The sequence below is a fragment of the Orycteropus afer genome, unplaced genomic scaffold, assembly GCF_000298275.1.
Source record: "Orycteropus afer afer isolate SDZICR_OR568_19922 unplaced genomic scaffold, OryAfe1.0 scaffold00179, whole genome shotgun sequence".
NCBI classification, from domain to species: domain Eukaryota; kingdom Metazoa; phylum Chordata; class Mammalia; order Tubulidentata; family Orycteropodidae; genus Orycteropus; species Orycteropus afer.
Window position 1 is genome coordinate 3,402,582 of NW_006921766.1, and position 12,127 is coordinate 3,414,708.

The 12,127-nt window shown below is 42.4% G+C and overlaps 1 protein-coding gene across 1 annotated transcript in view; it reads left to right on the forward strand.

The window, feature by feature from the left end:
• The first annotated feature begins 312 nt into the window (after positions 1–312).
• The window catches only part of WDR4 (WD repeat domain 4), a 29,136-nt gene continuing 17,321 nt past the window's right edge, over positions 313–12,127 (forward strand). Inside the window, exons 1-3 of the mRNA XM_007947271.1 lie at positions 313–401; positions 2,031–2,096; positions 2,928–3,071. Of these exons, the coding sequence (XP_007945462.1) occupies positions 313–401; positions 2,031–2,096; positions 2,928–3,071 (299 nt within the window). The remainder of the gene's footprint in view (positions 402–2,030; positions 2,097–2,927; positions 3,072–12,127) is intronic.

The following is a 12,127-nucleotide window of genomic DNA, read 5'->3' on the forward strand; positions in this document are numbered from 1 at the left end:
TTACGGAAGTAAACTGCTCCATCTTCCTTCCGTGGAGCGGCTGGTAGGTTTGAACCACCAACCTCCTTGTTAGCAAGCAAATGCCTTAAGCACCGTGCCACCAGAGGTCCTTTGATGAGCCAGGAAGGTCTATAAATGCTCGCTTGAAGGCGAGAAAAAGCTTCCACCGCATGCCCCACGCCGGCTCTTCTGCGGGAGACAGACCGGGTAGGTTACGTCACCTCCCGGCTCCGCTGGTGACGTCACAGACTGGCGTCAAGAGAAAAAGGTGGCCCGGGAGTTCACGTGGACAGAGGCGCGCCGGGTGTACACATGGCGAATTCTGCGGGCCTGTCGCTGTGCGGGCAGACGCTGGTGGTGCGGGGCGGCAGCCAGTTCTTGGCCACCTCTATTGCGAATAGGTGAGAAGATAGGTACTGGAGTAGTAAGCCCATTCTGCGGTCGGGAACTGGCGACTCCATTTCCCTGCACCCTTGGTCACCTCGGGGAACCCCACACCTAAGTCGCCGCCTTGGTCTGGCCGCATGCCAGGACAATAGGGCCTCCCTTCTCCACTCCCTATCCCCAGGACTTTCCTTCATCTGCGTGCCCTTCGCGTCCGGGCTGGAACCTCGCCCGCGGACGGGCTAGCGCGACCCCGGCTGCTTCCGGACTCGGTAGCTGCTGAGCGCGGACTGGGCGAGGCCGGGTCACATGGGACAACGCCGGCCGGGCTGAACCAATGACAGGTCTCGGGAGTGCCAGCCGGACCCGCCCCGGGGCGTGGGCGGAAGGCGGCCGGCGGCCGGCCTGGAGCAACATTAGCGCTGTTTTTCCAGGAACAGGTTAAATCTCACTGGTAGCTGAGCCCACCCGACTTTCGTCTACCTGTTTTTGCCGTGGGTCTGCTCTCTTTGTTTTTCCGCCTTCACCCTTCGACACCGTCCTTACAGCTCCTGAGGCTTCGGGAGACTTATCTGACACTTTGCCCTCTTTGGTGCACCCCAAGCCAGCACGCCATTCCCTTGTGGCCCTTCATACGGTTCTGCCTTTGCTTTCTGAAATTTCCTTTAACATATACGCAGTGCTTAGACATCAGCCAGAGCCTAAGTGGTATTGACCCATGATACTGGGAGTAGTAATAGTGGTCAGTTTTACCCTTTTGGTTTCTTTCTTTTCCCAGGGGAGTTTTGATTCACACTTGAAATAGACGGCTTGTTCATCAAATGTATACTCTCTGTGCTTCTGCTTGACATTTGGTTTCAGAAGTCCTATAAAGCTTTTTTTTTTGCATGTGTTCCATATTTTATTTTAGAGACATGCAATGTCTAGTATGTGTTTTCATGAGCCATGGGGACATTAAACCTGATCTGCTTGCTCCACTTTAGACTTTCTGAAGAAATACAGTGGCTGGCAAAGTTTCTGACTACATTTTATATTATAGTGTTTGGCTATATGTATCCAATCACTTCCAAGGCTATAAGTATGTATGAGATGTCTTCTTGTATCAGGCACTGGGGTGAGGATGGAAATGAGAGTGTGAGAGTAGAGGTGATCCAAATATGGGTAAACTGAAGAGAGCTTAGGTTCTGATCTGGAAGATGGGTGATTTCCTGTAATGAATGGTAAATGCTTGGGGGCCATGGGCACTTTTTCAGGTAGTTGAGGGTTATACAAGACATTTTTCTAAGTAAGCAATGGCAGTTTTAAATTTGAGTGCAAAAATTCCACTGGAAACTCACCAATACTAGAACACAATTTCTTTTTAGCAGAGTCAGATTGCATGAATTTTCTGGCACCTGGAATAACAGAATTTGACTTCCTATTAAGTATTTTCATTCTCATTTATTTTAGCTAATGGATGTTTTTGGATGCTGGTTTTGCATGGCAAATCTAAGTAGGCGATGAAGCAAATAAAATTCCTTACCTGCTCTCTGAAACTTACTTGTAGATAATTTAATGAAGATGCATATATTTTTTGTTTCAGAAAAAAAAATCAGCATTTTTAATATTAAAGGGTTCATTTTAAAGTTATTTTTATTTCTTTTTAGCGATGATGACAACCTCTTCATATATGATTGCAGTACTGCAGAAAAGAAGCCACAGGAAAATAAAGGGTGAGATGACAAGAAATCACCTCAGGACCTGATTAATAGTTTGAGCAAAAGATAGACTTTGTTTTGTTGATGAATTCTAATTTCTATTGCCCTACTAAGGCACTCTGATGGCGCAGTGACTAAAGTATTTGACTGCTAACCAGAAGGTTAGTGTTTCAAACCCACTAGCCACTCCACAGAAGGACGATGGGGCAATCTACTTCCGTAAAGATTTGCTGCCTTGGAAACCCAATGTGGATCCCTATTAGTCAGAATTGACTTGATGGCAGTGGGTTTGGTTTTCGTAATTACCCTACTATGTGGGTAAGGGGGAGTTCTGATAACATAGTGCCTAAGGCACTTGACTGCTAACCAGAAAGCTGGTGGTTCAAACCCATCAGCCACTCCTCGAAAGGAAGGTTGGGCAATCTACTTCCATAGTGATACTGCCTTGGAAACCCAAGGAGGTGTCGCTATGAGTCGATCCAACTCGATGGCAAATAACAACAACATGTGGGTAAGGAGCCCTGGTGGTACAACAGTTAAGTGCTTGGCTACTAACTAAAAAGTTGGTGTTTTAAATCCATCCAGTGGTGCTTCAGAAAAAAGGCCAGGCAATCTACTTCTGAAAATCAGCCATTGAAAACTGTGTGGAGCACAGTTGTACTCTGACACACATGGGTGTACCATGAGTCTGAGTCGATGGCAACTGGTTTTATATTCTGGTTATATGAACCTCATAAGAACATGTTCTACCTCTGCTCGTTTTGTAAACTAACGAAGCTAGTCACGAGGCAATGCGGCTTCCTTTACTTGGGGAAGATCTAATTGTTCTCCTTGTCTTTTTCTCAGGGAGGATGGGCAGCCCATGGAGAAGGGGAGTGACTCAATTCTGGCTTCCACCTTCTCTGAGTCTGGCAACTATTTTGCTTTAACTGATGACAGTAAGCGTCTGATTCTTTTCCGTACAAAACCATGGCAATGTCTGAGTGTCAGGTATGAAATGCTAATGTTGAATTATTAAGATGTCATATGCAGAACTTAAACTTGCATGTCACTAGAACAATGACAGTAATAATAATAATAAGCAATTAACTTGTATTACCAGCTACGTGCCAGTCATTGTTTTTAGGGCTTTACGTGTGTTAACTAACATAATCCTCCTAACTACCCTGTGAGGGAGGTAGGGACACTGTCCCTCCCACATTCACTGATGAGGAGTCAGCATGGAAGGGGAGAGCTGGCACCTGCACTCAGCCCCACTCATTCTGGGGTTGGTGCTTCTTTGTCCCAAATGCTGGACACATGGCCTTGTGATAGCCAAGTAGTGACCTTCAGCACACACCATGAGTGCTAGAGGTTCTTTGTAAGTTATGGTATCTGTAGCATGATGGTAACTCAGTAGATTTTTTAAGTTAGTGCACTTACTTCTAAGTATCTGAAAATGAGAGGGAACTTGTACTGATGGAGAGCAGGATAGTTACTCAGGCAGTGGCACCAGGCCTAGCTGTTTCCTCTTACTCAGCATAGTCCCGTACATGTTCTCTTACCTTGTTTATTTCTCTCTGGAATCTGTCTCCATCACTTTGTAAGAGGGAAGAAATGGTGCAGTTTTGTGAATCTCTGTTTCCTAAGATGCTTCCTTGCCTCACTATGCTACATTCTTAAGAGAGGTGCTTGGGTGTGCATGATTGGTACTGGGCAGATCTATGTTTTTGTTGGATTTGAAGGTCTCCTATGGGCCTCCTGTCTGTTTTCCTAATAGGAGTCAGGACTTGAATTATTCTCATTATTCTGTGACACTGATGTAAGAGTAGCTTGGAGCAAAATCCACCCCTTTTGTTTCTTCAGTGTCTCCTCCCTGAAGCCTCAGGGTCTAACTGTCTCTTGGTGCTCAGAAAGAAACATATACAAGTTATAATATTTTGACTACTACAGTTAAGGTCTTTTTCTTATAGGCTCACACCTATACTGGGGCAGCTGCACTCTTTATTTTTTATTGTGTTTTAGGCGCAAGTTTATAGAGCAGAGTTTGTTTTACATTCAGCATTTCATGTACATTTGGTTTCACTCCCTGATTACTATCCCCAACCCTAACCCAGTCTCCTCCCCCTCTTTGCCCAGGAACATCCCCCCCCCCCAATGCCCCTCATAGGTATGCACTCCCATGTGTCCTGCGTTTCCTCTGTGCGAACATTGTTCCTCTGGTGCCCCATGGTCGATTGCTGCAAGGGATGCATCTCCATTGACTATGTGAGTGCATCACCTTGGGTTGAGCGGTCTGTGTGTACATCTTGTTTAGTATTGGGCTGAGAGCCAGCCCCTGGGAGTGAGTTTTATTCTAGGCTTGAAGGGTATCCCAGGACCATAGTATTGGGTGTCCCACCAGACTCCATATGACCAGTAATTCTGGTCATTATTGTGTTTTTGGATTTTGTTCCATGGTTTTCCTCCCATTCTATCCAGGATCTCTAGTTGTGATCCTTTCCTGAGTGGTTGGCATTGGTAGCCAGGCACCATCTAGTTCTTTTGGTCTTGAGGTCCATCATGTCCTAGGATTGATTGCTTCCAATGTCCTTGCTTTTTTTTTTGCAGCTGTATTCTATAGATTTCAATTTCATCTTATTTTTTAACAGGGAAATAAACAGGCAAATTCCAGGTCACATAAGAAGCAGAGCACCTGCTCTGCTCCTTAGTCCAGTCAGATTAAAAATAAACCTAAGTAATGTAGAATCTGCAAAATACTGCATAATGTGGATGAACTTGAAAGACATTATGCTGAGTGAAATAAGTCAGTCACAGAAGGACAAATAATTGTATTAGTGTGTTAACTATAAAAAGTCAAGGAAAGGTTTCTATATGGAAGGAGATTTTCTTTCTTGGTTACCAGGGGTGGGAGGGGAGGAGAGGGAACACTGTTAGATAGGTAGAGACAAATATTGACTTGGGTGAAGAGAACGGCAGTGTACCAATTGTGAGTGATCAACACGGTGGCATTGAGGAAGAGAAAGACATAGAGAGGTGTGTGGGAGGTACAGACAACAAAGATGAACCCTTTTGCACATCCCATACTGTGTTGTCAGTGAAGGCATGGCTATATGGGTGGATAGATGGCTGGACAGGCTGAACTATTAGATATGTTTATGCTGGGAGGAGTGTACCCAAGACCATGTGTAAGGTTGGCAGACATGTTTCTACAAGAGTATTTTTATGTTCTGTTAAGAATTCCCAGGTATATAGTAGGGCTGACTAGGGCCAAGGTTGTAGTCACTTCTTGGCCACAGCCAGGTACCCAGAGGGAGCAAGTAGTTAGACCTGTGGGCTTAGGACCATAGTCACAGGGAATATCAATCTCAATTGGCATAACATACTACACAAAACATTGTTCCACTTCCTACTTTGGCGAGTAGCGACTGGAAACTTAAAAGCTTGCAAGCAGCCATCTAGATGCACTGATGGGTTTCTCTTCATCTAGAGCAAAGAAGAATGAAGAAAACCAAAGAGTCATGGAAACAATGTAAGTGACTGGTACACCATGCGATCACAACCTATATGACTGTGAGACCAGAAGAACTAGATGGTGCCTGGCTACCACTGTCAACCACTTGGAGGGGGATCTAAGTAGGAGATCCTGGGTAGAGTGGAAGAACAATATGGAACAAAACTAAAAATCGTTAAAGAAAAAAAAAAGGACCAGGTTTGCCAGTCTGATAGAGCCTGATGAAACCACTGAGACTATGGCCCCTAGGTGCCCTTCAGGTCTGAAATTGAACCCACTCCTGTGGCTTCCAGCCAAACAAAAGAGGCATATGAGGTGAACATTTACATTAGATAGATAGACTCCTTGGAGAGAACAATACTGGGAGAATAGAAGAGCTGTGTATGCATAGGGAGACATCTCGGGGCAGGAGTGCATGAGAAGGAAGGACACAGGGAAGAGGTAACTATGGGGAGGAAGTGGGAAGGGAGCTGTTGCACTGTGGTAAGTTGTAATCAGTGTCATGAGACCGTATGTGAGCTGCTGTATGAAAGTGAATTTGCTCTGTAAACTTTCACCCAAATCACAAAAACCACCACCACCACCACCACCAACCAAAAACACAACAACAAAAATGTAAACTTCAGGAACATTCCTTTATTAAGGCACTTGACTGCTAACCAGAAGGCTTGTGATTCAAACCCACCAGCCACTCCTTGGAAGGAAGGTTGGACAATCTACTTTCGTAGTGGTACCGCCTCAGAAACCCAAGGAGGGGTCGCTGTGAGTCAGGTTTGACTCAGTGGCAGTGAGTTTGGTTTTGGTTTTAGTAGGTAATAGATGCACTGGATTAAAAGCAAAACACAACAAAAGGATGTACAGCGAAATGTAAATCTTCCTCCACCCCCACCCTCAAATCCTCTTCTCTGCTGGCTATTACAGTTTGCTGGTACAAAAAGGACTTCATTGTATGTTGCCCCATACCCAAAGGGTGATTGATAATGAATTGCCTCTTATGGCTGATTCCTGTGAATTTACATCATGGTGCTCTTGAAGTATCTTATTAAGCAATATTTTCTTATGAAAATTGCCAAAACATTAGGAGGTCATTGAAGATATAGATGATGCTAAGTGTTTTTAGAACTCATTGTAAATGAGTGAGTTGAGGTTTTGCCCTTTGGTCTTTGAAGCCCCAGATTCAGCATTGTTACTGCAGCCTCAGGGACAATGGCTCCACCACTTTCTAGTTGGTTGTCCTTGCTGTTGTTAGGTGCTGTTGAGTAGGTTCTAACTCATAGCAACCCTGTGTACAATAGAATGTAGCATTGCTGGGTCCTGTACCATCCTCACAGTCATTGCTGTGTTTGGGCTCATTGTTGCAAGCACTGTATCAGTCTATCTTGTTGCGGGTCTTCCTCATTTCCACTGACCCTCTACTTTACCAAGCATGATGTCCTTCTCCAGGGACTGGCCTCTCCTGATAACATGTCCAAAGTACATGAGATGAAGTCTCACTGTCCTCACTTCTAAGGAGCATTCTGGCTACCCTCTTCCCAAGATAGATTTGTTTGTTCTTCTGGCATTCCACAGTATTTATGCCATGGTTTATGCCAATACCATAATTTAAAGGCATCAATTGTTCTTTGGTCTTCCTTCTTTATCGTCCAGCTTTTGTGTTCATATGAGGTGATTGAAAATACCATGGCTTGGGTCAAGTGTACATTAGTCCTTTAGGTGACATCTTTGCTTTTTAATACTTTAAAGAGATCTTTTGTGGTAGATTTCCCCAGTGCAATATGTCATTTGATTTCTTGACTGCTGCTTCCATGGGTGTTGATTATTGATCCAACTAAAATGCAATCCTTGACACCTTCAGTCTTTTCCCCATTGATTGTGATGTTACTTATTGATCTCGTTTTCTTTATGTAGAGTTATAATCTGTACTGAAGGCTATAAGTTTTTGATCTTTATCAGTAAGTGCTTCAAGTCCTCTTGGCTTTCAGTAAGCAAGGTTATGTCTTCTGCATATCATAGGCTATTAATGAGTTGGTGCTGTGTTCTTCATATAGTCCAACTTCTCAGATTATTTGCTCAGGGTATAGATTGAATAAGCGTGGTAAAAGAATACAACTTTGATGTACACCTTTCCTGACGTTCATTCACACAGTATCCCCTTGTTCTGTTTGAATGACTGCCTCTTGGTCTGTGTACGGTTTCTCACAAGCAAAATTAAGTGTTTTGGGATTCCTGTTCTTCACAGTGTTATCCGTAATTTTTTTTGATCCACAGAGTTGAATGCCTTTGCATAGTTAATAAAATACAGGTAAACATCATTCTGGTACTCTTTGCTAAGATCCATCTGACATCAGCAATGATATCCCTCATTCCTCATCCTCTTTTGATTTGGCTTGAATTTCTGGCAGTTGCCTGTCAGTATACTGCTGCAATCTCTTTTGAATTATCTTCAACAGAAGTTTACTTGCCTATGACATTAGTGATATTATTCACCAATTTCTGCATTCTTTCAGATCACTTTTCTTTTCGAGGTCACTTGGCCAGGTAGTGGTCTTCCAGGTTTCTTGGCATAGCCAAGTGAGTGCTTCCAACATAGCATCCATTTGTTGAAACAGCTCAATTGGTATCCCATCCATTCCTGGAGTGTTTTTTTTTTTTTTTTGCCAGTGTCTTTCTTCACTGCAGCTTAGACTTCATTCTTCAATACCATTGCTGTTTAATCAAATGCTACCTGCTGAAATTATTAAATATTGACCAGTTCTTTTTGGTACTCTTCTGTTTGCCATCGAGTCGGCCCCGACTCATAGCGACCCCTCCTTGGGTTTCCGAGGCAGTATCACTACGGAAGTAGGAATGCATTCCAAGGAGGGGTCGCTATGAGTCGGGGCCGACTCGATGGCAAACAGAACAGAAGAGTACCAAAAAGAACTGGTCAATATTTAACAATTTCACAGTGACTCTGTATTCTTCTGTCTTATTTTGATGATTCTTGCATTATTCAACATTTTGCTCATAGAGTCCTTCAGTATTACGGCACAAGCCTTGAGCTTTTTCTTTAGCTTTTTCAGCTTGAGAAATGTTAAGTGTGTGTTCTTCCCTTTAGGCTTTATGACTCCAGGTCTTTGTGCATTTCATTATAATGCTTTACTTTGTCTTCTCGAGCTGCCCTTTGAAATCTAATGTTCAGCTCTTTTACTTTACCATTTCTTCCTTTTGCTTTAGCTACTCTTATATTCAAGAGCAAGTTTTAGAGTGTCTTCTGACTTCCATTTTGGTCTTTTATTTCTTTCCTGTCTTTTTTAATGACCTTTGCTTTTTTTATTTTTTTTCATGTCCTCTTAGAACTCAGGTGGTCTGTGGTCATTATTGTACAATGTATCAAATCTGTTCTTGAGATAATCTCTGAATTCAGGTAAGATGTTCTCAGGGTGGGATTTCAGCTCTTTGTGTTTTTGTTTTTAATTTTCTTCAGCTTCAACTTGCATATGACCAATTGATGGTCTGTTGTGCAGTTGGCTCCTGGCCTCGTTCTGACTGTGATACTGAGTTTCTCCATCATCTCTTTCCGTAGGTGTAGTTGAGTTGATTTCTGTGTATTCCATCCAGTGAGGTCCGTGTGTGCAGTTGCCATTTATGTTGTTAAAAACAGGTATTTCCAATGAATAGGTCATTAATCTTTTAAATTCTTCTATCATGCACTCTTAAGCATTGTTTCTATCACCAGGCCATATTTTCTAGCTATCAATCCTTCTTTGTTTCCAACTTTTGCATTTCAGTCATCAGTAATTATCAATCCCATATGCATCTTGATTGTATGATTCATCAATTTCAGACTATAGAAGTTGGTAAAATTTTCAATTTTTTCATCTTTGGCATTAGTGGATCCTGAATAAATTTGAGTAATTGCCATATTAACTGATCTTCTTGTAGATGTATGGATATTATCCTATCACTGAGAGCATTGTACCTCAGGATAGATCTTGAAATGTCCTTTTTAATGATGAATTGTAATGCTGTTCTTCTTTACTTTGTTATTCTGGGCATAATAGACCCTAGGATTGTTCAATCATAATGCCAGCACCTGCCCATTTCAGCTCATTAATGCCTGAAATATTGATTTTCAAGTGTTCCATTTCATTTTTGACAAATTCTAATTTTCCTAGGTTCGTATTTCATACGTTCTGTGTTCTAGTTGCTAATGGATGTTTGCAGCTGTTTCTTCTCATTTTGATTTCATGCCGTATCAGCAAATGAAGGTCCCAAAAGCTTTACTCCATCCACGTTATTAAAGTTGGCTCTACTTTGAAGAGACAGCTCTTCCCCAGTTGGATTTTGAGGGCCTTCCAACCTGACGGGCTCGCTTTCTGGCACTGTATCAGGCAATGTTCTGCTACTACTAAGATTTTCACAGCTAGTACTTCAGAAGTAACTGCCAGGTCCCTTTTCCTGGTTCTGTCTTAGTCTGGAAGTTCTGCTGAAACCTGACCACCATAGGTGACCTTGATGATATTTGAAATACTGGTGGTATAGCTTCCAACATCACAGCAATATGTAAGCCTCCACAGGATGACTGTGAGATCCTGTGAGTACAGCTGACAGATGAGTGGTGGTTGTTAGCTTTAGATTTTTTGTTTTAGTACACTTTATTTTTCAGAGAAGTTTTAGTTCTACAGAAAAATTGCACAGAAAGTAGAAAATTCCCATATATCTCTTATTTTCCCTTCACAGTTTCTTCTGTTAATTAACCTCTTTCATTCCTGTGGTACATTTATTGCAGTTGATGAATCAATATTATATATTATGTCTTAGTTATCTAGTGCCACTATAACAGAAATACCACAAATGAGTGGCTTTATCAAATTGAAATTTATTTTCTCACAATTGAGAAGGCTAGAAATCTGAATTCTGTGCTGGTTCTAGGGGAAGTCTTTCTCTGTTGGCTCTGGAGGAAGGTCCTTGTTTCTTTGAGCTGCTGCTCCTGGGCATTCTTCATGTGACTTGACATCTCTCTTACCCACAGTCTCTACTTGTTAGCTTGCTTGTTTAGTCTCTTTTATGTCTTGAAAGAGATTGATTCAAGATATACCCAACGCTCATTCTGCCTCATTAATTTAGCAAAGACATCCCATTTCCAAATGGGATTATAACCCCAGGCATAAAGTTAGGATTTACAACATATTTTGGGTGACACACAATTTAGTCCATAAGAAATTGTTGTGAAATAAAGTTTATAGTTCACATTATGGTTCACTCATTGTGTTGTATACAGTTCTGTGTCTTTTGAAAAATGCGTAATATCATGTGTCTACCATTACAGTGACATGTATGATAGTTGAACTGCCCTAAAAATGCCCTGTGGGTTGGCCTTAGTTTTGAGTTGCTTTAAAACCTTGTGGAGAAGGAGGGACATATCACCTCGCCTTTGTAAAAGAAGGGATCCCTGGGTAGTGGAAGCAGTTAACATGCTTGGCTGTTACCCAAAGGAATAGGGGTTCTGTTCTACCCATGGGAACCTCTGAAAAAGGGCCTGGTGATCTACTTCTAAAAAATCAGACATTAAAACCCCTGCGGAGCTCAGTTCTGTTCTTCTGACACATGTGGGGTCACCATGAGTCAGAGTCAGCTTGAAGGCAGCTGGCTTGGTTGTAAAAGAAGATGGTAATGAGACACATCTTTCTGGCACTGGTTGCTCAGTTTGTGTGTCATTAAGATTCTCGAAAGGGGAATTTGCCCCAAGAGGACAAAAATCGAATGATCTAACAGCATGTAAAGTCATATCCTCTTGATGGAGTTAAGACTGTTTTGGCAGTGCTTCTGCAATGTCTGTGCCCAAGTTTCACTGGGTCACCTTGTTCTAGTGTAGACTCTGAGTCCTTAGTCCTGGGGGACCCAGAGGGTCTGGGTTTTCACTAAACTGTCCAGTGATTTCAGTGCTATCAGTCTGTGGACCACACTTTGTATGGGTCAGTATCATAAAATTGCCCTTTGACCTATAACTTCCATGGACTTTGTAAACCTGTAGCAACTGCTCAGGTTGGTGAGTGAACTTGAGGAATGATCAGAGGACTTAGAGCTGGGTAGTAGAAGACTTGAGTATCTTACAGGACTGAAGGGTTGTATTGGGAGGAGAGTTAAACTTACACTGTTGTGGCTCCAGGGGTTCACTTGGAACAGTGATAGAAATGTCAGTCCAGGTAAAGACTTTCTGAAGATGGAGAAATGAGAGAAGTAATGTGGCTGTGTGAGATCCCATTGTGTTGAAGTTCAGTATTTTTTTAACCATCCCTCTGTGGATGGACATTTTTTGCTTGCCTTAAAATTTCAGAAAGAACTTCATTGAATCATTATACAAAGTGTATTTTCTGTTTATCAGTAGGTAAATAGCTAGTTTAAAAGGTATGTGCATTTGCATACAGTACTGCGTTGTCAGTGAAGGCAAACATGGGTATATGGATGGATAGATGGGTGGACAGGCTAAACAATTAGGTATGTCTATGAAATGGGGAGTGTATCCAAGAACATATATAGGGTTGGCAGACAATGGTCCTATAAGTTTATG